This window comes from Pelobates fuscus, chromosome 5, assembly GCF_036172605.1.
Source record: "Pelobates fuscus isolate aPelFus1 chromosome 5, aPelFus1.pri, whole genome shotgun sequence".
Taxonomy (NCBI): Eukaryota; Metazoa; Chordata; class Amphibia; order Anura; family Pelobatidae; genus Pelobates; species Pelobates fuscus.
In genome coordinates this window covers 371,142,548-371,169,730 of record NC_086321.1, presented here as the reverse complement: position 1 = coordinate 371,169,730, position 27,183 = coordinate 371,142,548, and the positions used below count along the sequence as shown (strand labels likewise).

General features: G+C 44.9%; 1 protein-coding gene and 2 non-coding genes across 5 annotated transcripts in view; all 3 read left to right on the top strand.

Annotated features, from left to right (window-relative positions):
• The window catches only part of RAB11FIP4 (RAB11 family interacting protein 4), an 81,341-nt gene extending 66,403 nt beyond the window's left edge, over positions 1-14,938 (top strand). For 2 of the 3 annotated variants that reach the window (XM_063456187.1, XM_063456188.1), the window contains 12 exons: positions 535-758; positions 5,023-5,211; positions 5,652-5,786; positions 6,546-6,581; positions 7,174-7,273; positions 8,647-8,750; positions 9,439-9,579; positions 10,986-11,067; positions 12,470-12,607; positions 12,921-13,076; positions 13,415-13,558; positions 14,241-14,938. In XM_063456187.1, the coding sequence (XP_063312257.1) occupies positions 535-758; positions 5,023-5,211; positions 5,652-5,786; positions 6,546-6,581; positions 7,174-7,273; positions 8,647-8,750; positions 9,439-9,579; positions 10,986-11,067; positions 12,470-12,607; positions 12,921-13,076; positions 13,415-13,558; positions 14,241-14,357 (1,566 nt within the window). In that variant the 3' untranslated portion in view covers positions 14,358-14,938. Of the gene's footprint in view, positions 1-206; positions 276-534; positions 759-5,022; positions 5,212-5,651; positions 5,787-6,545; positions 6,582-7,173; positions 7,274-8,646; positions 8,751-9,438; positions 9,580-10,985; positions 11,068-12,469; positions 12,608-12,920; positions 13,077-13,414; positions 13,559-14,240 lie in introns of those variants that run through there. The other variant, XM_063456189.1, reaches the window with a different exon arrangement.
• A 9,817-nt stretch (positions 14,939-24,755) lies between these two features.
• Positions 24,756-24,827, top strand: TRNAT-CGU (transfer RNA threonine (anticodon CGU)). Its single transcript has one exon. It is a non-coding gene; the product is annotated as a tRNA-Thr (tRNA).
• A 1,151-nt stretch (positions 24,828-25,978) lies between these two features.
• Positions 25,979-26,050, top strand: TRNAT-CGU (transfer RNA threonine (anticodon CGU)). The gene has a single exon. It is a non-coding gene; the product is annotated as a tRNA-Thr (tRNA).
• The last annotated feature ends 1,133 nt before the right edge of the window (positions 26,051-27,183 follow it).

Sequence of the window (27,183 nt, the reverse complement as noted above, 5' to 3'; positions counted from 1 at the left end):
ACTGTTTTAAAACAACACCTGCGCCTGTTTGTACTGAGCACTATATATAGCTCTCATTCGCTCAGGTTACCCTGTGCACAATAGTTTTACTGTGAAAGAGGTCACGTTATTCAGGTTGGGAAAGGTGAGCATTATGGGTATGAAAACAGAGATTTAAAGGGAATCGTTAGTAGACGGATCTTGGTATCTCACGTTGTCAGAATGGGCAGACAAACCTAACTAATCTGTTATTTTCTACATTCTGACCGGTGATTGAGGATACATTACACAGACACGTTAAGAATTTCAGCTGTTTAACTCCACTAGTTAGAGCCTTTTGCTGTCACTCTGTGATTTTAGGTATTAATTCTTTACATTCACAAAGTCTGAATTAATACGAAAGCATTGTAATCATATCGCAGTTTCCTTCCTAAAATTTACCAGGAAGAGTTAATCATCTCACACATGCGAACGCTTCTTGTTTTGTGAAATTGAATACTTTATTTGCCAGTGTTTTTTGCATGTGAAATAACATCTCTCTTTACACATCCGTAGAACGCTGAAAACACAGAGGGGATTTACCTGGACACGGAGAGTGCATACAGTGACTCTGAGCTCTTCCCGGATGATGATAACATGACACTGTCGCAGAGGGATCCCCACCATGAGTCTGACCTGGACAGCGCCATCGGAAGCACCAACAGTTCTGAAACATCAGACGAGTGTAGGAGTGAGGATAAGGCCGGAACACTTGAAGGGCTCTACCTACCTGGAGATCAGTGAGTGGGGATTTAATGTTATGTTTTTCTGTATATCTACGTTTCATGCACTGTGTCTAAAAACAAGCGGGTTCATAGATCAGGGACTTTTCAAGTGGGTTGGGATATGATTCATCAGGTCTTAAAGGGACACTATAGTCATCAAAACAACTTTAGCTTAAAGCGGCACTGTCATGCCGAACTTACCTTTCCTCAATCTCTTCCTCTTCTCCCCCTCTCTCAGGATCTGTTATTCTTTTCTTCCTGTCTTCTTTAGTTTTCTTTAAAATCATAAGACAAAGTAGGGACTCTTTGCCTTATGGGGGATTCCTCCGCTTGACCAGCTCTGACCAGCGGAGGAACAAAGTGTGCTTCATTTCCGCTGGTCAGAGCAATTTTCCCATGATCCCTAGCTTTCCTCCCTGTTCCCACAATGCTTCCTGTCAGTATTGCCGAACGTCCTGTCACTTAGACAGAACGCCGGCAAAACTGCCGAATTGCATCCTAACAGAATGAGAAGAGTTTCTCCATTGGTGTTAGGATGCAATTCGGTACTTTGATCGTATCGGAATTTCATTCTAATGAATGAAACTCCGATCCTATTCATTGCCGCGGCTGCATCTTGCAGCCGCTTAGTAGATAACTCCCTAATTCCCACGGTATCAGGGAGCTATCTACTAAAAGGCTGAAACACCTAAATTGGTCTTTCAGCCAAATGTACTAATACTAAGTAAAGATTACTTAGTATTAGTAAATAATATGCCCCTACTCGCTATAACGCGAGTAGGGGCATGTCTAGTAAGCAGTGAGCAGCCTGTGGCTGCTCACTGTAAAAAAAACAAAAACCTAATAAACCTCCCCCCCCCTCCCCCTGCGCGGGGGTTAAAGATGGGGGGGACCTACTGTCCTCTCCCCTGGCCCCCACCCCTGCGCGGTGGGTGGGGGCCCTAATAAAACAATAAGGGGGGGGGGGGACACCTACTGTCCTCCCCCCTGGCCCCCACCCCTGCGCGGTGGGTGGGGGCCCTAATAATACAATAAGGGGGGGGGACCCACTGTCCTCCCCCCCCCTGCACGGTGGGTGGGGGCCCTAATAAAACAATAAGGGGGGACCTACTGTCCTCCCCCCTGGCCCCCACCCCTGCGCGGTGGGTGGGGGCCCTAATAAAACAATAAGGGGGGGGGACCCACTGTCCTCCCCCCCCCTGGCCCCCACCCCTGCGCGGTGGGTGGGGGCCCTAATAAAACAATAAGGGGGGGACCTACTGTCCTCCCCCCCCCTGGCCCCCACCCCTGAGCGATGGGTGGGGGCCCTAATAAAACAATAAGGGGGGGGGGACCTACTGTCCTCCCCCCCTGGCCCCCACCCCTGCACGGTTGGTGGGGGCCCTAAATGAACACCCCCCCCATCAAGGTGACTAGGGGTCCCAAGCCCTTAGTCACCCCCCCCCCCCACCCCCACCCAAAACATTCTATCCCCTACCTACCCCCCTCACCCTAAAAATAGTGAGGGGGGAATAAAATAACTAACCTGTAAAAAAAAAAAAAATTAAACTTACCATTTGACGTCTTCTTTTTTCTAAATTCTTCTTTCTTCAGCCCCCCAAAAGGCCAAATAAAAATCCATCATACCGAGCGCAAACAAAAATTAATCCATGTTCACCCATGGAGGGCACGCTGCGTACTGAGCTCCGCAGGGCGGGTCAAGGCTTATAAAGCCTTGCCCCGCCCTGCAATTAGGCTTAGAACACACTGATTGGTTGGTTCAAGCCAATCACAGTGCTCTGTGTCATTTTACAAGCGTGGGAAAATTCAAAAGAACTTTCCCACGCTGTGTAAAATGACACAGAGCACTCTGATTGGCTTAAACCAGCCAATCAGTGTGTTCTAAGCCTAATTGCAGGGCGAGGCAAGGCTTTATAAGCCTTGACCCGCCCTGCGGAGCTCAGTACGCGGCGTGCCCTCCATGGGTGAACATGGATTAATTTTTGTTTGCGCTGGTTTTTTATTTTTTTTAAAGTGCGACGGGTGTGATGGATTTTTATTTGGCCTTTTGGGGGGCTGAAGAAAGAAGAATTTAGAAAAAAGAAGACGTCAAATGGTAAGTTAAAATTTTTTTTTTTACAGGTTAGTTATTTTATTCCCCCCTCACTATAATTAGGGTGAGGGGGGTAGGTAGGGGATATAATGTTTTGGGTGGGGGGGGGGGGGGTGACTAGGGGCTTGAGACCCCTAGTCACCTTGATGGGGGGGTTCATTTAAGGCCCCCACCCACCGCACAGGGGTGGGGGCCGGGGGGGAGGACAGTAGGGCCCCCCCCCTTATTATTTTATTAGGGCCCCCACCCACCGCTCAGGGGTGGGGGCCAAGGGGGGAGGACAGTAGGTTCCCCCCCCCTTATTGTTTTATCAGGGCCCCCACCCACCGCTCAGGGTTGGGGGCCAGGGGGGGAGGACAGTAGGCCCCCCCCCTTATTGTTTTATCAGGGCCCTCACCCACCGCGCAGGGGTGGGGGCCGGGGGGAGGACAGTAGGTCCCCCCCCCCTTATTGTTTTATCAGGGCCCCCACCCACCGCTCAGGGGGGAGGACAGTAGGTCCCCCCCCCATTACCATTTTTTTTTTTACAGTGAACAGGCTGCTCACTGTTTAGTGGACATGCCCCTACTCGCGGTATAGCGAGTAGGGGCATTGGGGAGATTTTAATCTCCCTTGTGCTATTATGTGGATCATATTGACCCCCATAGAGTGAGGGGGGGACCTGGGGGGCTTATGAAGTGGTGGGGAGCTCTGCTCCCTGACGCTTCTATAGTTACATATTACAAGGAGGGAGCTGCACGCCGGTAGCTCCCTCCTTGTAATAAACTGAACGAACAAACGAACACTGATACACAGTGTTAATTTGTTCGTCTGATTTTTTCTATTCATTAATTCGTCTGTCTGATGAATGAATGAATAGATGAAATTCCCGTTCGCATGTCCAGGTGTTTAACTGGGCATGTGCGGGAATCTTAGTCTGTGTAGTGTGGGTAGATGACGTGTCCCACAGGGACTTCACCTACCCACACAAAGATGGCGGCGCCCTGAATATAGATCGGGGCAGAAGATAAAGAATAAAAAATAGGTAATGTGGGGGGCTTAGGGGCATTTGGGGGTGACTAGGGGGTCGATTGGATGTAGTGGAGGCGGGAGGGGGGTTAAAAAAAAAAACGGGATTCGGCATGACAGTGCCGCTTTAATGAAGAAGTTTTTGTGTATAGATCATGCCTATGATCAATTCTCTGCCATTGAGGAGTTAAATGACTGTTCTTTGTGTCCATGCAGCCCTAGCCACACCTCATCTGGCTGTGACTGACACAGCCTGGATGAAAACAATATGGTTTCATTTTCAATCAGATGGTAACTTGAATTAGACGTTTTTATCTCCTGCTCTGTAAATTTAACTTTGATCACACACAGAATATTCTTGCAGGGTATAGCAGGTTATTAACACAGCAGGAGATAACAAACAATCTAAATTAAACAGGCTGTCTAATAAAGGGAGTGTTAACATTAGATCTCTCTTTACAGGAAGTGTTTAGGAAGACTGTACAAGTCACATGCAGGAAGGTGTGGCTAGGGCTGTAAACAAAGTGTGTAAACAAAGTAATTTAACTTCTAAAAGGCAGAGAATTGAGCATTGAGAATGCAGGGACATGGTCTACACATCAAAACTACTTCAGTAAGCTAAAGTTGTTTTGGTGAGTATATGGTCCCTTTATAAGATTACAGATCTTCTATCCAACTCTTGTGTCAGAGAAACGCACGGCTAACTTGGTATCACAGATGCTGGAACTACATTTCCCATGGAGTGATTGAGCATTATGGGATATGTAGCTCAGATATATCTGAAGTTGCCAAAATTAGCCATCACTAGTCTAGACTCTTTTATAGCTATGGAAACAGGCAGTAAATCAAACAAACACGAAATTTTAGCACTTCAAACCAATGAATGTATAGGTTTCCATTTAATACTTTTTCTTACTTGTCCTGTGATCTCCTCGCTATCTCTACAGTTTGTCCTCATCTCGTATTCTTTATTCCTTGTATCAGATTCTGGTGATCAGATTTGTTAGAGCATAGTTTGTCTTGCCTGAAGGTTGATGATATCACTGATGTGTTCTGTGTGGATACACCTTCCCCAATCTATGGATGTAGCGATGTTTTAAATCTGTCAAAAAAAAATCTAACAGAGTAATGGTCCTCTTCACATGATGGATTGTAAGATTCTCACTTTTTCTTCCTCAGAAATCTTCTCAATCCTTCCGCAGCGTCTGATTTCTCTTCTCATTCCACGGCTTCGCTGATTAGCAACGAGGAGCAGTTTGAAGACTACGGAGAGGCAGATGATGTTGATTACAACCCTGGCAGCCCCTGTCCCGATGATGAGAGCAGAACAAATGCATTTTCTGATCTTGGCTCATCTGTGTCTTCCAGGTATCGTATTTAGACAAACAATGTTCTAACTATTGATCATGTCTCCTAGGGGAACCCCATAATTCCTGCTGTTGTATAATTTACTATGTTTTTTTTTTGTTTTGTTTTTTAAACTAAGGCTCAATAGCAGCTTTCTGCAGTGACAGACTTGATAAATCACAAACTCAAACTAATTTCATACATAAACCAAGCCCTGTCCCTAGAATAGATTGTGATTAGCTCACTATCTGATTCACCTTCTCATAAAAGTGCCACTAAATGTATCTGTGAAATATGTGAACGTTTATAATGACCCGTGCTATGTTCCTTACACAACACTCCTTGTTTCTTGCCCTTACAGGTAAAATATTATAGGAAATCATTTTAAATAGGTTCTTTTTCAATAAATTCTCCTTATACCGTGTGTGTTTATTATTTTCTATGTGATTTCCGTATTACAGCGCGGGGCAGACTCCTCGGAAAATGAGACATGCGTACAATGGCGAGTTGCTGGACATGTACTGCTCGCAGTGCTGCAAGAAAATCACTCTACTCAACGACTTGGAAGCCAGACTGAAAAATCTCAAAGCCAACAGGTGACTTCAAAGTGACAACGTGTCTGTCTATAGTGTTCTTTCTCCAGTGTAATTAAAGGGCCTCCAGAACAGTGGCGGTGTTTTAAGTCTACATTTAAATAAACTGATATAACTAGCTTGTAGATTAGCAATCACTCATCATATATAAAAGAGAGATTGTTATGGTGAAATGAAGAACAGTGAGCAGTATGAAAACCGGATAGCGTGAAAAACAAAGTCTGCTAAAACATTTTCTCTATAAAATACAAAGTGACATAATATGGAGGTTAAAACTACATAGATATTTATATAGACATGCTGTTCTATATTTATTTCCAGAATATAGGTATTTAACTATAAATAGTTTTGATCAAATTAGCCTGTAATAAAAATTTTTTGTTTTGTTTTGTTTTTTATATTCTTTATTTTTGCGTGCATAAAAAGGTGGACATTTGCGTTTGCACTTCCCCAATAGCATATACACACGCTATGACAACATACGGCGACTTTTCAAGGCAAGGGAGAATACAATGCACATGTTATATCATGAAGAATACGTTTAAGCATAAAAACAGTGCTAGCAAATAATTTTCTACTGTGACTTAAGCTTGAGATCAATAACACTGTGCTTGAAAAGTGTGTAATCAAATTTTGATCTATGCATATATACATGAATTCCTCGGTTCCGTAATGGAGGAATATTCTGATGTATGAGTTAAACTTTATGTAATTAGGAACTAGGTATTCTAAATGTAATGATTGATCTCTCTTATCCTGCAGCCCCAACAGGAAGATTACCAGCACAGCCTTTGGGAGGTAAGATTTTTTTAAATTTCACTATCGATACTATAGTTCCAGTTCCTCGTAGTTAGTAAAAAACGTTTACCATGAACAAGTATGCACCTTCGTATGGTAGCCAGATCCGCCACAGTGCCCAGCATAGCCACGTGTCCCTCTGCGGTGCCCGGCATGGCCACGGGTCCCTCTGCGGTGCCCGGCATGGCCACGGGTCCCTCTGCGGTGCCCGGCATGGCCACGGGTCCCTCTGCGGTGCCCGGCATGGCCACGGGTCCCTCTGCGGTGCCCGGCATGGCCACGGGTCCCTCTGCGGTGCCCGGCATGGAAACGGGTCTTTCACAGCGCCAAGCAGGGCTGATCTGATCCTCCAGTGAGACCAGTTGGGGTCCTGGGATCTAGTGGATGATATTGGTTTGATTACTTTCCTTGTAATGGTCTTATATTGATGGCCGGGCCCTGATGGCTCATATGGATTTTGATTTAGTAATGTCCAGCAACCAGAGAAAACAACCCTCTATGCTGAAATATGTTGCTGCAGAAGAATTTTCTTGTACTAAGAGACCGTACATATGGGGTACCCTACTAATTACAACTTTTTTTTTTTTTGTAGGCAACTTCTCCACAACAGTAACTTCAGCAGCAGCAACGGGAGCACAGAGGACTTATTCAGGGACAGCATTGACTCCTGTGACAATGACATTACTGAAAAGGTAGGCACCACCCGCCAGCGTGCGCTGGAAAATGCGTGGTAGCCAGCGTGCGCTGGAAAATGCGTGGTAGCCAGCGTGCGCTGGAAAATGCGTGGTAGCTAGCGTGCGCTGGAAAATGCGTGGTAGCCAGCGTGCGCTGGGAAATGCGTGGTAGCCAGCGTGCGCTGGGAAATGCGTGGTAGCCAGCGTGCGCTGGGAAATGCGTGACAGCTAGCGTGTATTGGGGAATGCGTGGTAGCCAGCGTGCGCCGGAAAATGCGTGGTAGCCAGCGTGCGCTGGAAAATGCGTGGTAGCCAGCGTGCGCTGGAAAATGCGTGGTAGCCAGCGTGCGCTGGGAAATGCGTGATAGCCAGCGTGTATTGGGAAATGCGTGGTAGCCAGCGTGTATTGGGAAATGCGTGGCAGCCAGCGCGTGTTGGGGTATGCGTGGCAGCCAGCGGGTGTTGGGGAATGCGTGGCAGCCAGCGGGTGTTGGGGAATGCGTGGCAGCCGGCGCGTGTTGGGGAATGCGTGGCAGCCGGCGCGTGTTGGGGAATGCGTGGCAGCCGGCGCGTGTTGGGGAATGCGTGGCAGCCGGCGCGCGTTGGGGTCCGCGCGGCAGCCGGCGCGCGTTGGGGTCCGCGCGGCAGCCGTCGCGCGTTGGGGTCCGCGCGGCAGCCGTCGCGCGTTGGGGTCCGCGCGGCAGCCGGCGCGCGTTGGGGTCCGCGCGGCAGCCGGCGCGCGTTGGGGTCCGCGCGGCAGCCGGCGCGCGTTGGGGTCCGCGCGGCAGCCGGCGCGCGTTGGGGTCCGCGCGGCAGCCCGCGCGCGTTGGGGTCCGCGCGGCAGCCGGCGCGCGTTGGGGTACGCGCGGCAGCCGGCGCGCGTTGGGGAAAGAGTGGCAGCCGGCGTGTGCTGGGGTACGCGTGGGAGCCGGCGTGTGCTGGGGTACGCGTGGCAGCCGGCGTGTGCTGGGGTACGCGTGGCAGCCGGCGTGTGCTGGGGTACGCGTGGCAGCCGGCGTGTGCTGGGGTACGCGTGGCAGCCGGCGTGTGCTGGGGTACGCGTGGCAGCCGGCGTGTGCTGGGGTACGCGTGGCAGCCGGCGTGTGTTGGGGAATGCGTGGCAGCCGGCGTGTGTTGGGGATGATGAAAATATCAGAAATCACTGTTCGATCAGTCAGACATCCCGATTATTTCAGTTTGGAGACCTGCTCGAGCATTCACGGCAAACCTTTTCTAAAATGAAGAAATAAAGTAATGATTCCATTTAGCTTTAAACCATGTAAATCACTATAAAATCATGTTAACTGCACTGCGCACGTTTCACACAGTTGTAACGTGTTATGTGTTCGTTATGGAATAAACTCAAAGTATTTCAATGTTACGTCCGGCAGGTGAGCTTCCTTGAGAAGAAAGTTTCCGAACTGGAAAACGAGAACCTCACCAGCGGGGATGTGCAGAGTAAACTGAAACATGACAACACACAGCTGGTACATCGGTAAGACCTCAGCACAGTGCCATGCCAGCTTTAGGGCATATAATGGGTACAGAGGCTAAACCGATGGATAAGGATTAAGGAGAGGTTGTATATAGACTGTAATGGCCGGGGACGGGAGTTACATAGACTGTAATGGCCGGGGACGGGAGTTACATAGACTGTAATGGCCGGGGACGGGAGTTACATAGACTGTAATGGCCGGGGACGGGAGTTATATAGACTGTAATGGCTGGGGACGGGAGTTACATAGACTGTAATGGCCGGGGACGGGAGTTACATAGACTGTAATGGCCGGGGACGGGAGTTACATAGACTGTAATGGCTGGGGACGGGAGTTACATAGACTGTAATGGCTGGGGACGGGAGTTACATAGACTGTAATGGCTGGGGACGGGAGTTACATAGACTGTAATGGCTGGGGACGGGAGTTACATAGACTGTAATGGCTGGGGACGGGAGTTACATAGACTGTAATGGCTGGGGACGAGAGTTACATAGACTGTAATGGCCGGGGAGGCTGTATAACGAGAGTTACATAGATTGTAATGGCCGGGGAGGCTGTATAACAAGAGTTACATAGACTGTAATGGCCGGGGAGGTTGACACAATGTCTTACATAAGTACACATAAGTTTTATATTAATCCAGTTCTGATATTGTTACCATATTACTTTTTCTGCTTGTTCCAGGGTTCATGAGCTGGAAGAACTTCTAAAAGATCAGGAGACCAGGTCAGAGCAGATATTGGATGAGGAATTTAAACGTCACCGAGAAATGTTCGGCAAACTCCAGAAGGAAAAAAACACAGAGATTGAGCTACTGAACGCCAGGTAATGTTTTAATATATTTACTTTGCAGAATAATAAAGATGGTACTGCCCAGCCCTAAAGGAATTCCTGTGTTCCTGTAGAGTAGTGCTGCGTGTTAAATGTAAACCTGGCATTGGCCAAACTCGGCTCACATCTCTGGGTTTAGTCCAGTTGTGTTCTGTTCCTGTTCTGTTCTGTTTTAGGTCTAACTTGTTATAATCCTAGTTTTAATGTTAATTTCATATTAAATTTATGGCATATAGGGTAAGGGACTCACATGTAAAGAACCCTCACCTGGTCCAGAGTTACTATGCTAGGTCTGTAGTAGATCTGACTTTTAATATACTGAACCCATCTATGTTCTGCTACAGAAAAGGTCTAAAAAGAGGTGTCTTGTGTTGAACAATAAATGACTGGCGATGTCCCATAAACCTCTTTGGATTCCTGTCATATATCTAATTTAATCTAGACCGGCTTTGTCCCGTTATGTCTCTAGTTTGGATATGTGGTGTACGAAGTCAAACTTGTGTAAGACATTTCATTTTCTAGGCCACACTTCGTTTTGTAGGCCAGTTATTTGTTCTTGATAAGATATAAGCTCTTGTAGGCCATGTAGCCATTGTTCTGGGATAAGATGTTAGGCCAGATCTGTAATACTATAAGCCATGTTCATATTCTAGAGCTAGACTGTAGATGGGCCATTCTGTTCCATGTTGGCTTCTAGATTGCTACATTGTTCTCTGTCTGGGATATTAATATTGTTCTGGAGTCGATTTTGAGTTCTAGGTGACATGTTATTCTTTACTTTATGTGCTCTGTTCTTGGCCAGATATGTGGGCTGTTATTGCCCAGAACTTTGCACACTTTCCATTTGCTGTTGTATAGATTTTATAATTTGATATAAATTATTTAATTAAAGGGATCTAAGGAATCCCAACTGAACTCCGACGTTCTGCAGTTTTACGGCCAGAGAGGTCTGTTTGTTTCTGTGTTCCCAGTAGGCAATCTTACCTTGGTTTCACTATTATTCCATCTCTTCAAAACACTGGAAAATGAATTCATTTAAATCATTTCCTCTTGTAATTACCATGTTAATGTTGCTAATCGGCTCCTCTCATATATTTATACGATGATATTTATGTGGAATTTCTAGTTTCTAAGCATTACCATCTACAGTCCATTAAATCATTACTTCCAGAGGCTGCAGAGACATTGTTTAACGGATCATAAAAAGATATCTGTGGGTTTATTCACTGTACCCTGAGTCGCTTAGAGCGGTAGATGGGCCAAAACAGTGGGAAATTTCCCAAATTTACAATTTTATCCCAAATGTAATCAGGTTGTCCATTCAGTCCAATTATTAAATAAAGCCCTATGAATATATCTGGTCGTCCAGTTATAATTTACAAACTTGTTTTGTATTTCAGGGTTCAGGAGCTAGAGGAGGAAAATGAAGACTTACTAACGAGCATTACCAGACTGAAATCCCAAACTGAGAAAATAGACGAGGTTAGTACAGCCAAACATAGGACCGCCGTTCCAGTATACGGATCTCGCCTGGATTGCATAGTAATCCTTTTCATTATTGTTAGTTTGTAAAGTGACAGCACACTATACTTTGTGGACAGAAGACAAACTATTCAAATGTAAAGGCACATACATTGGAGGAGAAGGCTGTGCTCAATATAGATTGCAATGTAAATCTAATGCGAAATGCGAAGTCGTTCCTGTTTGTACAGCTTGCAGTCTAAAGCAGGGAATAGGGAGCAGCAGGTTCGTGTTTCCTATTGGACACTAATCTAAATGGTTAATAGTGCCATGAGCCCACTCCGACAATGCCCCAGTAGGCCAACTCGAGAGATACTCTAACACTATCAGCCAGTACAGTTCAGCTCACTATTACCACTACCCCCTCCCCCCACTCCTCTTCCTTCTTCGGGCGGAGCCGGGACCCGCCTAGTGTAAATTGAATTCGACACTATGCGGCCCTGGCCCTGAAGGGTCATTGGGATCTCTAATAGAGCGTAAGGCTCGCGTGATGTCGCGTTACGCATTAGTGAGGGACCCTAGATTGGGGGTTCACATAAGCAGCACGGCAAACGCCTGCCAACCTATGAGGGTCGACACGACCAAACACTGCGACAACACAACACACCCGCCCTACATGGGATGGGCACGCGAGACACAGCACGAATAACCCACGAAGCTGGGGACTGGACAACCACACTAAACACCACATATGAGGAAGCAGGACAACAACACTGACTGCATGCTTTGCTGAGCCTCCTCCATACGGGCAACATTCTGTGACTGAGAAGCAGACGGGGACACATACCAAGACAGCGGACACTCCGGAAATGACCTGGGTGACCTCAGGGATGCGGGAGACGCTAGGGGAGGAGCGGGCGGGCTGAGGGGAACTGGCCCTGATGCGGAGCGGGGGGGCTCTGGCCCGTATGCCTGACCGGTCCCTTGCACCCCGCATAAGTAGATACTAGCTAAACACCCTGCCCCGCTATTGCACAACCCGTAAGAGACTAAGTACACGAATGAACGCAGGACCTGTGTGTCCACTGATGCTGTAGGCCAGAATAACTTTGTATTCTGAAACACTACATAAAGTTACACTTGATACTTGTTATGCTCACGTCATTGCTGTTAAGACGCTGGTTGGGACCTGCGAGTCTCACTGTTGCCATTTGCATAGATACCTATTTTTGTTTGAACTAAAAATAAAAGCGACATTAAAAAAAAAAAAAAAAAAATAGTGCCATGAGCCAGGGCAGTAAACAGACGGATTCTAGAAATCTTACACCCTGCTTTCTGTCACTGTTCATTCTTATCTGAAAAGGCTCTGATTTTCTATCTCAACCAGTTGACAAATAACTTTGATTCCTTTTTTCTGCGACAGGAAAGGCAGAGGATGTCCGATAAACTGGAAGACACCAGCTTACGGCTTAAAGATGAGATGGATCTATACAAGAAAATGATGGATAAATTGAGACAGAACCGTCTGAATTTCCAGAAGGAAAGGGATGCCACACAAGAAGTGAGCAGAACCAACGAGGCCATTAAGTTCAGAACTAGCCATTAATGGAATTAATATTTTATAGCGAGAAAGGGATATTTCCTATCTGTCTTTAGTCAACTGATAACAATAAATTGTGGAGATGTACCACCACTAGAACATAAAGGGTTTTTAGCCCTTAAACGAAGAGAATGTGTAGGGGGTGGTGGTGAGACATCAATGGAGTGCTGTACTTTCTATAGTTTGTACTAAATTGATCACTTCATTTGAGAATTATAGGGCCATGTCCTCTCTCTCTGCTTCCATCAATTCACAATAACCTTTTTATTTGTAGCTCATTGAAGACTTGCGGAAAGAGCTTGAGCATTTGCAGATTTATAAAATCGATTGTGAGCGAGGACGAGGACGCAGTGTGTCCTCAGGGCTTTGTGAGTTTAATTCCAAGACAAGAGAAATGGAACTGGAACAAGAAATCAGAAAGCTCAAACTGGTAATTAATCTATTGTTAACACTATCTCCCAAAATCCAACTGTTTGGGGTCGCCAAAGCCCAGCCATTCCTGGGGTCTTCCAAAGATATATTTGGGGTGGGGTGTCCACGATCAGGCCATTATAGTAGTCTCCAAAACATGACTGTTCCTGAGTTCTCCAGACCCCACCCATTTAGGGGGCCATTCTAGGGGTATTCAAAAACCCATCCACACTGAGTATTCCAAAACATGTGGGATTGTGTTTGAGATCGCATGAGTGTTCTGGCAAATGTTTTTTTCATTGACCAACACATTTTACTCTTTATGCATGTGTATTAAGAAATGTGCTTATTTGATAGGATAACCAGAAACTTCGGGACCAAAATGATGATCTAAATGGACAAATCCTCAGCCTTAGTCTGTATGAGGCCAAAAATCTGTTTTCCACCCAGTCCAAGGCTCAGTCCCTGGCTGCCGAGATAGACACTGCCTCCAGGGATGAGGTAAGAGATGCTTTCTTCCCCAGAGTTCCTCAAGAGCAAACCCTCTGCGGGAATCAAATACTCGTTCTATATTCCTCTGTATTCACAGAGGTGCAGGCTATATTATTTATGAAACTTTTTTAAAGCAGTTTAGGTGTATAGATCAAGTCTCACTGATCAATTTTGTTGCCATTTATGAGTTAAACCCTAGTCACGCCCCCCTGCATGTGACTTGCACAGCCTTCCTAAACACATCCTGTAAATGAGATCTAATGTTTACACTTCCTTTATTGCAAATTCTCTTTAATTAAAATGTTCTTATCCACTGCACTGTTAAATAGTGTAATAGATCCTGCAGGAACCTTCTGTATGTAAATAAAATTCAAATTGGAGAGCAGAAAATAAAAACTTTTAAAGTTACATCTGATTGAAAGTGAAACCAGTTTGCTTTAATGCAGGCTGTGTCAGTCAAAGCCAGGGGAGGTGTTGCTAGGGCTGCATAAACAGAAACAACGTGATTTAACTCCTAAATGGCAGAGAAATGAGCAGTGAGACTGCAGGGGCATAATCTATACACAAAAACTGCTTCATAAAGCCAAAGTTTTTTTGGTGACTATAGTGTCCCTTTAATGATGTAATCGAGAAGCTACTAATCATGTTGCTTACCAGGGCTACAGATTAACTCTCTTCTCCTCGCTTTCAGCTCATGGACGCCTTAAAGGAACAAGAGGAAATCAACTACCGTTTACGGCAATACATGGATAAAATCATCTTGGCCATTCTTGAAAATAACCCTTCGATACTGGAAATTAAAAACTAATATGGACTTCTACTTGGACACAGAGTGGAGCTGGAAGTAGATAGTGCTTCTAACTCCTAAATATACTGTGAGGCATAAATATAGTTTTATAGATTTCACTCTGATGTGTTTCAGTGGATTTCTGTTGCTTTGGTAAAGCCGTAACTTTGTGAACAAAAAACATGCCAATATTTTGCTTTTTCTTTTTTTCCCCAAGACACTTTATGACTTTTTGCTGCTGTATTTTAGACGGATAGAACTGGAAGTCTTTGGTACACGTTCCTCTGTAGCTCTACGTCTAGTAGTATGCTCAATGCTAGGTTGCCCCTTGACTGAAGATGTCATTGTTTGAATGCATCCTGGCTTTGCCGTTTTCCCACCGATTTCCTCATTACACCCATCAGTCGCCAGGTTTAATATCTGTGTGACGACTGCTGACAGCACAAGGGTTAAATATTAGCTAGAACGCCCTATGGGTTACGATTTAAAAATGTTTAATGTAGGTCAGTACCTTAAACCGTGATCTCCTTAAAACATGTGAAGCCCGGAAATAAAAGTGAAGTTAGCAGACATTTGTTATAAAATCACAGGAACTGTTATGCATGATTGCATGATTAGCCACTCCCATGAATTAACACCACTGATTTAATTGAAGTTAATTTATCCCGAGGACCTAAAATTTAGGATTTATACAGCGGTATTTTGAGCCTATGATGATTAAAGAATGATGGAATTATTAGTTTTAAAATGGTGGGGAGACTGCAATGGACACCCCGCGCTAATCTACTTGTGCGAACTGATGTGAAGACATTGTAACATAAGTGCCACTAAAATCAACGGAACAAATTATAGTAATCATAGTAAATCAGCCAAAATGGCCACCGCGGAGGTTAGCATTTGGAGAACCCCCCCTTTTAAATCTCTCGCAGGACAAGAACATTTCATTCTGTTGTGGGTAAAATATACTCTCATGTGATAGTGTCAGCGGGCATGAAGTGGTATAGAACAACACACTTATTAAGAACCGTAATCATTTTAAAATATTTTAGCTCATATTTTATATATGTAATAGTATTTATTATTTTTTTTTTTACAAAAGACAAAAAAAATGGGCAAAATGGCATTTAAGCCTTTTCAGCCCTTCTACAACAAAATGGCTGCTTCCAGGAAGTGCATTCTGGAGTGGAGATAATGTACTTTTTAATGCAACTATTTAAAAAAAAAATTATTTCCTTTTAACTCGTAATGGACAGGAATACATGTGATGCACTGAGATTTAAATTATTAAGATTATGCCAAAAAAATAAATAATATATATATAAAATTAAAAATCCCTTGTGGTTATGTACGGTCAAAGACCATAAAATATTTCTGAGTTTGAGACGCAATAAATACCTTTCACAAAACATGCACTTTAATTGTTACAGCTTGCAACATAAACGGTATAATTGGGGGTATTTTGTTTACTATCTATATAATTATTCCCAAATAGAGAGTTCGTATATTTTTTTTCCCTCCAAAATGTAGCATTTTCTTTGTTTAACCCTTCTGCTACCAGTGAAGTCAAAACCACAAATCAGGAGACTTTGTGAACGCCATCCTCCCCCTTATTTATGTATGTGATTTGTGATATATGTTGCACTTCCAGTATGTTTAAGTACTGAATGTAAGGAGGCATTTTCTTTTCATTGACCGCCTCCCGCGCGGTTCCGATATTGTGCATGAATTTTGGCTTTTGTGCCTTCAAACTGTAAGTGATCTGCATCTCTATTTTGTACATTTTCCTTAATGGATTTGTTGGCATTTTTCATACCTTGTAAATGTGTAAATAAACTAGAGATTTGTATCCCTTGTGCCACATCTATACTTAAAAATAAAAAGACCTGCGTTATTTTTACAGGTTGTAGTATTGTTGCTGCTTGACGGAATAATTTTTAGATGTTCGTAAAAAAAATTCTGAATCTTTGTACGAATACCTAGAAGATGCAATAAGATGCTGAGAGAGTTCCCGAATACGTTTTTTTTTTATTTTTAGAATTTTGGCTAAATTGTGGAGTTCTGTGATCTATTTGAAGATATACGTCCAAGAAGATGATATGAACAGATTTGATCTAATGTGAGCTTGTTGAATGTGACACCTACCCGATCTTTTCAGACAGAATTCACGGGTGGACAAGTACTTGTCAGTATGTTCAGTAAAACCAATTAGGCCTTTATTTTGACTTCTATTTCTTCATTCTAACCACTTAGGACCTGTCTCCGCCATCTTGACTAGAAAGCCGATCCATAAATCTACTGCCCTTTTTTTTTTTTTTTCCGTTCGTGCCTTATTTCCCATTAAATCTATTTATTCGTGTTGTTTCCTTTGCACTGATTTAATCCCAAGCTAGAAATGTCAGTGAGAGTTTCTACAAAAAAAAGACAATTACTGTGTTTCATTATCTCGTGTGAAATGGTCTAAAAGGCCATGCATAGAAAAAAAACAAGAATAATTATTAGAAAATTCTGTTTTCTGTGACGAGCACTGATATATAGATACAATTCTGCGAATGTTAGGGAAAGTTAGTGAAAAGGCATGTAACTAGACCATTTTATATAGCTTATATTTTTAAAATATATCTGTAAAATTTAGTGAAACTCCATTGTTTGGACTGTTCTAGGTAAAATGAGTAATTGGAAGCTCCCCATAAAGTTACATTTAGAAAATTGTGAGAAATAAATAATTATAAGCACCCACTCCGATAAAATAAGAGAAGCTTAAAAAAACAGTATATGTATTTTGCTGGCTTTTGGTAAACACATCATTCCGATATTAGATATATTAACTCCATGAGCCCCTTTGATGGTTTAAGTTCTGGCACTGGTGGCCCAGCAGCTCATTGAATCAAACATAAATCTACAGTCGTAGTCACATTGGCCTCAAAATACCTGAAAATACCAAGTAACTTACTCATAGGAGCCATGCCTGCAGTTTGTTTACGATGAGCCGTCCAGAGGAGAACAGTCAGTCAGTTGGATCAATCACGGTTCTGGATTTAGACATTCTACCAGCTCTATGTGATGGCATAGAGACAATCCAACCGATGTTATACTGCTCCTTGAGACACTGGACCTTTGGTGAAAAACTGCTGCTATGGTCCCCCACCTGCCAGGACTTCTCTGCATTCTCCCTATAGTCATCATGGCTGTGACTTTAGGCAAAAACTAAAAGGTTGTACCAGCTCTGATGTGAGGTCTATTGCACTGATTCAGTAGTTGACATTGCTTTAACCAATAGTCATTATATTTCTATGTTATGTCTCATCGTGATGCCCTGACCTGTAGACATTCTAGCCGCAGGGTGCCGTGTTCCATGAAGGGCCTATGGTAAGGATCAGCATTCGCTGTCTCTAAGTTAATCTTACTCCCTTGTTCCCTATCCTAGTTGAGTGTGTTTGCGAGATTCTAAAACAACTGAGCTACAGGAGGATTGGCCACATCAAGCGAAGATCACCTTACAGGATGCAACCCCCTAAAGTTAAAGAGTGACTCCAACCACTATAACCACTTATGTGATTTGAAGTGGTCATGGTGGTAGGAGTCCGTATGTGCTGTTTTTTAGCTGGGAAACATTGCACATACGGAGTTATTGCTAATTCGGCTGCCTAATGACAATTCTGTGCATAAATTACCTTTGTTGTCTAGTGCCTACAAGGGGAAGCTAGCTCTTGCCTTCCTCCATCTCCCTCATCTTGCCAGCCCAGAGCCTACACATGCACTACATTGGCTCCTGTCTAAGGGTGCGATATATTAGGCAGCAAGTGAAATGATCTGAGTGACTTTGACAAGGACCAGATAGTGATGGCTAGATGACTGGGTCAGAGTATCTCCAAAGGGGGCGAGGCCTGACAGCCATGGAGAGCAGACGTGTCCTGTTTGAGCTCCTCCATTGTCCTGCGTTTTATAGCATTTTTAAAGCCTGCTACTGCTCAATTGGGGACAAAACAAATGAAGTCTGCCATAAAGTCTGCAATGGCCGACATACCAAACAGGCAGGCAAGTGTTCAGCGACCCATCGGGAGACCCTGGGATCCACCATGGCAATTGGGGCCTAAGGTACACCGGACCTGGCGGGAGTAGCGGCTGAGCTCCTGAACCGGAGGTGCCCAGACAGCCGAAACCAGCACCCCCCCCCCTCCCCTTGGACCAGTGGGGGTGATCCCGGTCCTCCCCTGTGGGAATACCCAGCTAAGGCAGGGACCCGAAGTGAGGGTGGGAGAGCAGGTGGGCCACACATCGCCTTACCTAAAATGGCGGAGATTGCATGTGCTACACATGCCAGTGATGCTCAAAGCGACTTCCTAACCAGGCTAGATCGACTCTTCTCTATCTTCTGGCAACAATTGAAGAGTCGGAAGTTCCCTTCTGCCTCACTGCACACGGAGACATACTCACCTCGGAGAGTCCTGCCCAAGCCAGCAGCTCCACCAGCTCTGTGGGCTGTGGCACGCCGGAGGGTCAGACGCCGCACTTTACCCAGACACAAGGCGGTTCAGAAGAAACCATACACGCGATTTCAAGCTGGAGTGCTACATCGGTCTGAGGTGCAGTGTCAAACCCCCAATACAGCGAGAGACCCGACTCACCTGCCTACACCTCGGTACCACGATCTGCAGTATGCCTCCTTAAGCATATCACCTCACGCCAGCAGAATCACCTCACCACAGCGGAGCTCTGACCTCACGGTTGCAAGCCATCCTGCATCTCAGGGAGCGGCGGGCTACACCACATCGCTGAGCGGACCCCTGCTACCAGGCTGCGGGCCTTGAGATCTGGAGTTGGTTGAGCGCCTAATATAAACTGGCTACCAGAGTCCAACAACTACTTTACGTTTCACTGGGACACGTGTTTCTTTTATCTGCACTGCTGTCATGTCTAATTCTTGTTTGCCGAGGACTCTTTACTGCAGCTGAGCATGGTTTTCATTAATTTCTTTCATTTTTCATTTTATTGATTTTTTTTCTATTTTAATTTACTGATTCCAATGCCCAGTATTTTATTAGCCATGAGATTATATTGCTTTGATGCTACCACTCTGTGAAACCATTTCCATACCCTATCTTGCTAATTACACACTTGCACATACACCCGCGGGCTGTTGCCTTCCTGTAGACCTGGTGGTCTTCCCTGGCACCTATGCTTGCATGTCAATCAAACGTTACCATACTGTAATCTAAGTAGTCATGAAAAACTAGACTGTGACCCACACGCAATGTATCACACGCTATATTACATGTCTATGTGTCCAAGATGCTCAGCATGTTTCAGCAGGCTTCACCGGACGCAAGCTTAAAAGAGTATAAGTCCCTATTGTGTAAGACGACTAGTCACATTCTTTATTTGCTACTCTCTTTTCAGTAATGTTTTACCCAATGTTGAGCCTGATTATTATAAAAATTGTGCAGTTTTATTCTATGCCATATTTCTGTTAACCATAAGCTGCCAGTATCTGCTATTGTGGCATTACCAGCATGTTTGTATTCTTTATGCACACAAAAATAAAGAATAAAATAAATAGAGTATCTCCAAAAATGGCAGATCTGGTGGCAGCCCTGATGAATGTGACAGGCCCGGCAGTCCTGGGGGCCCAGGCCCTCATATTACAAATGTATGTGTGTGTGTATATATGTATTGATTATCGGTATATATATATATATATATATACATGTGCGTGTGTGCCCTGCGCAGCAGCAAACTACCACTGGTGCAGCTGAAGGGGGCCCCATTGGGTGGCCCGTGCATTTAGAGCCACCTGGGCATATGACTTAATGGTCCGGTCGTGTTCTGTGGCTCTCTGTTAGCACAACCATTTAATCACCCTGGCAGTGCTGGGAGGAAATGAGCATTGGCATTTTCTCCCAGCTAACACCCACAATGGATGGAAGAGGCACAGGAGAAAGCAGAGAGGAGAGCCAGACTCAGAACTAGGGCGCCATCAGGGTGTGAAACCCATGACAGGAGTTGTCATGGACCCAGCAGTCCTTGAAGCCCAGACCACACGTTCCCAATCTGTAGCGGCGGAACTGCCGCCGGTCACCTGCACTGGGGTCCGCACACAGATGGGGCCCATTGGGTAGCCCATGCACCTTGGGGCCCCCAGATTGGCAAATGTCTTGTGCTGGGAGGAAGTGACGCCCCGTCACTTCCTCCTAGCTTATCCACGCAGGAGGGAGGAGGTAATGAGGAGGGGAGAGCCAGCCACCCTCATGCACCCAAAAGGTAAGAAATAGGAGAGTGGCTAAAAAATGAGCTGCATGTATGTGTGTGTCAGTGTGTATGTGTGTGTCAGTGTATATGTCTGTGTTTCAGTATGTATGTCAGTGTGTATGTTTGTGTGTCAGTATGTGTCACGGTATGTCTGTGTGTCAGTGTATATCTGTGTTTGTATATAAAATATTTGGGTAGTTCTATTAAGAAAAAAGGAAATACAACATAGTGTAAAATGTACACAAAACACTGCTCATACACAGGCTCCAATTGGCAACTCACTATTACTCCAGTAAAAAATGTGCTTTTCAGATAATCTTTATCCAGAAGCTCCACTTTCAGATCTCAAATAAAGCTTTCGTTTTGATGTCCCAAATTGCAATACCTTAAAAAGATAAAGTGCAAAGTGTGAACCAGGGCAAAGTGGAGTATAAAAAGGAATTATTTATTACTTACATTTAAGATAAAAAACAGCAAATATAAATAGTCCTACGTGTCAGTATGTATGTCTTTGTGTTAGTATGTCTGTATGTATGTATGTATGTATGTGTGTGTGTGTTAGCATGTATATATGTTTGTCAGTATGTCTTTGTGAGTGTGTGTGTGTCAGTATGTATGTCTTTGTGCCAGTATGTATGTATGTCTGTATGTGTGTGTGTGTCTGTATGTATGTGTGTGTGTTAGTATGTATATCTGTTTGTCAGTATTTCTTTGTGTGTGTGTGTCAGTATGAAGTATGTCTGTATGTATGTCTGTGTGTGTTTCAGTGTGTGTGTGTGTGTGTCTGTATGTATGCGTGTGTGTTAGTATGTATATCTTTTTGTCAGTATGTCTTTGTAAGTGTGTGTGTCAGTATGAAGTCTGTCTGTATGTATGTCTGTGTGTGTGTATCAGAGTGTGTGTGTGTCTGTATGTATGCGGGTGTGTTAGTATGTATATCTGTTTGTCAGTATGTCTTCGTGAGTGTGTGTCAGTATGAAGTCTGTCTGTATGTATGTCAGTCTGTGTGTGTGTGTGTATGTATGTGTGTGTGTGTGTGTGTGTGTGTTAGTATGTATATCTGTTTGTCAGTATGTCTTCGTGAGTGTGTGTGTCAGTATGAAGTCTGTCTGTATGTGTGTCTGTGTGTGTGTATGTAGTATGTATGTGTGTGTGTTAGTATGTATATCTGCTTGTCAGTATGTCTTTGTGAGTGTGTGTGTCAGTATGTAGTCTGTCAGTATGTGTGTGTGTCAGTATGTAGTCTGTCAGTATGTGTGTGTGTCAGTATGTAGTCTGTCAGTATGTGTATGTGTGTGTGTGTGTCAGTCAGGGCTGCCATCAGAAATTTTGGGGCCCCTGACAAAGCACAAGGTCTGGGCCCCCCCTCCCCCGCCCCCTCCCTCCCGGGCCCGCCCACGCCCTACCTAGTCTGCTGACAATGATGCGGGACTGAATGTGGTGTGTATAGTGGAAGTGAATTAGAATGTGTGTAATGGATGTAGTGTTTGTGTGTATTAGATACTGTTTGTGCAGTGAATGCAGAGTGTGTGTTTGTGTAGCGGATGCAGTGTGTATAGTGAACGCAGAGTGTGTTTGAGTAGTGGATGTAGTGTGTGTACAGTGATGTAGTGTGTGTTTGTGTAGTGGATGTAGTGTTTGTATGTACTAGATGAAATGTGTTTAGTGGATGCAGTGTCTGTAGTGGATGTAGTGTGTGTATTAGACGCAGTGTCTGTGTATAGTGAATGCAGAGTGTTTCAATTTGTGGTGGATGTAGTGTGTGTACTGTGAATACAGGATGTTTGTGTAGTGGATGCTGTGTGCACAGTTGATGCAGAGTGTATGTTAGTGTAGTGAATGCAGAGTGTGTGCATAGTTTAGTGAATGCAGAGTGTGTGTTAGTGTGTAATAAATGCAGAGTGTGTGTTAGGGTGTAGTGAATGCAGAGTGTGTCATTGTAATGAATGTAGTGTGTGTGTAAATTTGTAGTGAATGCAGAGTGTGTGTTAATGTGTAGTGAATGCAGAGAGTGTGTTAATGTGTAGTGAATGCAGAGAGTGTGTTAATGCGTAGTGAATGCAGAGAGTGTGTTAGTGTAGTGAATGCAGAAAGTGTGTTAGTGTAGTGAATGCAGAGAGTGTGTTAATGTGTAGTGAATACAGAGAGTGTGTTAGTGTGTAGCGGATGCAGAGTGTTAATGTGTAGTGAATGCAGAGAGTGTGTTAGTGTGTAGCGGATGCAGAGTGTGTGTTAGTGTAGTGAATGCAGAGTGTGTTAATGTGTAGCGAATGCAGAGTGTGTGTCAGTATAGTGGATGCAGTGAGTGTGTTAGTGTGTAGTGTATGCAGAGTGCATGTTGTATTAGTGAATGCAGTGTGTGTATTGTATTAGTGTATGCAGTGTGTTTGTTGTGTTAGTGTATGCAGTATGTATGTTGTGTTAGTGTATGCAGTATGTATGTTGTGTTAGTGTATGCAGTATGTATGTTGTGTTAGTGTATGCAGTGTGTGTGTTAGTGTATGCAGTGTGTGTTGTATTAGTGTATGCAGTGTGTGTTGTGTCAGTGTATGCAGAGTGTGTTGTGTCAGTGTATGCAGAGTGTGTTGTGTTGGTGTATGCAGAGTGTGTTGGTGTATGCAGAGTGTGTTGTGTTGGTGTATGCATAGTGTGTTGTGTTGGTGTATGCAGTGTTTTGTGTCAGTGTATGCATAGTGTTTTGTGTCCGTGTATGCAGAGTGTGTGTTGTGTTAGTGCATGCAGTGTGTGTTGTGTTAGTGTATGCAGAATGTGTTGTGTCAGTGTATGCAGAGTGTGTGTTGTGTTAGTGTATGTAGTGTGTGTGTGTTGTGTTATTGTATATAGTGTGTGTGTGTTGTGTCAGTGTATGCAATGTGTGTGTGTGTGTTGTGTCAGTGTATGCAATGTGTGTGTGTTGTGTCAGTGTATGTAGTGTGTGTGTGCTGTGTCAGTGTATGTAGTGTGTGTGTGCTGTGTCAGTGTATGTAGTGTGTGTGTGTGTGTTGTGTCAGTGTATGCAGTGTGTGTGCTGTGTCAGTGTATGTAGTGTGTGTGTGTGTGTTGTCAGTGTATGCAGTGTGTGTGTTGTGTCAGTGTATGCAGTGTGTGTGTGTGTGTGTTGTGTCAGTGTATGCAGTGTGTGTGTGTGTGTGTGTGTTGTGTCAGTGTATGCAGTGTGTGTGTGTGTGTGTGTTGTGTCAGTGTATGCAGTGTGTGTGTTTGTGTTGTGTCAGTGTATGCAGTGTGTGTGTGTGTGTGTGTGTGTGTGTGTGTGTTGTGTCAGTGTATGCATGTGTGTGTTGTGTCAGTGTATGCAGTGTGTGTGTGTTGTGTCAGTGTATGCAGTGTGTGTGTGTGTGTGTTGTGTCAGTGTATGCAGTGTGTGTGTGTAAATGTGCTGGGGTGTGGGGGAGGGGGGGGCATTTTAACATAATAAAAAAAATAAAAAAAAATTAAATTGTTTCTCCCCCCTCCCTGCTTACCTGTGTCTAGGGAGGGGGGAGATTCCATCCCTGGTGGTCCGGTGGCATGGTGGGGCCCCCCGGCTTCCCAGTTACCGCAGAGGGGGCCCAGGCAGCACACAGCCTCTTCTCTTCTCTCCTCCAATAACTCTCGCGAGACCCGCGGAGCGTTGCCATGGCAACCGGGTCTCGCGAGAGTTATTAGCAGAAACGAGAAGAAGAGAAGCTGTGTGCTGCCTGGGCCCCCTCTGCGGTAACAGGGAAGCCGGGGGCCCGGGGCTGCACACATAGATAGCGATATTCGCTATCTATGTGTGCAGAGAGGGAAAGTGGGGCCCAGGACTGCCAGAGCAGTCCGGGCCCCCCAGGGCCGCCGGGCCCGTGACAACTGTCACGGTTGTCACCCCCTGATGGCGGCCCTGGTGTCAGTATGTAGTCTGTCAGTATGTGTGTGTGTGTGTCAGTATGTAGTCTGTCAGTATGTGTGTGTGTCAGTATGAGATCTGTCGGTACTTTGCTGCCCTCCCGTGTCCGCGCTGTGAATTGCACCCACTAATGATTTCTCCACGAGCTGCCAAATGCGGGAAGTCACGCCGCGCGAAATGTGTCTCCTGCATGCACAAAAGCGCCCCCTACCTACCGCCAAAGCATCACTTATCGCCGTCCCAGGCCGTGTTACAGGTGGTGGGGAGGGACGCTGAGCGCTCAGGGCGGCGCGGTGGCCAAGTGGTAAGGCGTCGGTCTCGTAAACCGAAGATCACGGGTTCAAACCCCGTCCGTGCCTTCATTTTAACCCCTTACAGCGACCACGGAGTAATTACCACACTGACATACAAAGGGAGCTCAGACATCCACCGGAGCTGTCACTGGCACGGAACATGTGCATCAACAAAAACTCTGGCACACAAAGGGCTTTAATAATTTGCACGCAAGGGTACATATTGGCATATAAACTGGCACACCAAGGGTTCAAAGGAGTTTTAGTAATTGGCACACAAAGGGTCTCAGTATTCATTGAACAGCTTATTGGCACACAAAGGGTCTCAGTAGTCATTGAGCAGCTTACTGGCACACAAAGGGTCTTAGTAATCATTGATCAGAGAGCCCACTGGCACACAAAGGGTCTCAGTAATTGCTGAGCAGAGAGCTCACTGGCACACAAAGGGTCTCGTAATCATTGAGCAGAGAGCCCACTGGCACACAAAGGGTCTCAGTGATCATTGAGCAGCTTACTGGCACACAAAGGGTCTCAGTAATCATTGAGCAGAGAGCCCACTGGCACACAAAGGGTCTCAGTGATCATTGAGCAGCTTACTGGCACACAAAGGGTCTCAGTATTCATTGAGCAGCTTACTGGCACACAAAGGGTCTCAGTAATCATTGAGCAGAGAGCCCACTGGCACACAAAGGGTCTCAGTGATCATTGAGCAGAGAGCCCACTGGCACACAAAGGGTCTCAGTGATCATTGAGCAGAGAGCCCACTGGCACACAAAGGGTCTCAGTAATCATTGAGCAGAGAGCCCACTGGCACACAAAGGGTCTCAGTGATCATTGAGCAGCTCACTGGCACACAAAGGGTCTCAGTGATCACAGTGATCATTGAGCAGAGAGCCCACTGGCACACAAAGGGTCTCAGTAATCATTGAGCAGAGAGCCCACTGGCACACAAAGGGTCTCAGTGATCATTGAGCAGCTTACTGGCATACAAAGGGTCTCAGTGTTAATTGAGCAGCTTACTGGCACACAAATGGTCTCAGTAATCATTGAGCAGCTCACTGGCACACAAAGGGTCTCAGTAATCATTGAGCAGGGTGAGTTAGTTATTACCCCTCTGCCTCCCGCACTCAGTGTTTAATAAATTGAAATAATATAAGAAACCCTGTGTGAGCTGCTGAAAGCCATTTCTACAGTCTGGAGCCGGGAGGGTTAAACAAGGCGCGGTGGCCAAGTGGTAAGGCGTCGGTCTCGTAAACCGAAGATCACGGGTTCGATCCCCGTCCGTGCCTCTCATTACATAACGCTAGTGAGGGCGATATTTTCTTTACATTCAAATAATTCTCATACAAAGTATCATTGTTGGAGGATTTAATACAAAAAGCTTTTCTGGGTTATTTTATTTCATGTTATCTCATTTAATTTAAATAAGGTGCATTTTAAGATATTGCAACATTAAAGATAAAATAGTAAAACGAGGAACCTGTGATTATAGATAAATTGAGCATTTCTTCCAACGATCAATGTATTAATTTATTATAAATTAATGTGTCACAATGTGGAATAATCCCGGATATGTTTGCAAACAGCTCCCCCTAAAGGCGATAAATTGTATACACAACACCTTAAGGACACAACTTCAGAAATAAAAGGGAATCATGACAGAATATTTCCGTCATGTGTCCATTAAGGTTTAGAGCTGGCTTCTCCAAATGCCGGCCCTCCATGCTACAGAACTACAACTCCCATGATTCCTTAAATGAACTAGATAGCCAGAGAATCGTGGGATTTGTTTAGCAACATCTGGAGGGCCAGAGTTTGGAGAACCCCGCTTTACAATGATCCCAGACCTGTATTTCTAACACTACAGTGTTTCTCTACCTCCACGTCTCCCACCCCAGCAATGAGACAGTTAAATAACCCTTTAAATACGTAACTAATTCCAGCGAGAGGCCTCTGCGCTGAGTCAGGCTCCTCCTCCAACATCAACTGATCAACATGCACGACAAAAGACCTTAAACTACTCAGTGCTTTCCAATGGGGATTTGCAAAGTGTGAGGACATCCAGCGTTGTTAAAAATTTGGCTGAAGTTAACAGGGTTTTTCACTAAATTGAACGCAAGCATTAAAATACAATATAAGTCTCAGTTTTCCTACCTTTGCCTCCCTAGGGTGATAGTACATTGCATGCTTCTAGCGTCGCTTTGGAAGTGCAATGGCAGCCGTTAACGCAGTCAGGTAAGGCGCGCGCTTCGCGGGAGATCATCACCGCTGTCCTTCATCTCCCCGAATGAATGAGCGTTAAAATGTCCATGCTCTGCACTTACCTACGGATGGCGGATCTGCTGAGGCCTTACTACTGACAAGTGTTTTGGTTATAGATTATTAACCTGTAATAAGTTATGTTCTAGTTTATATTCTGAGT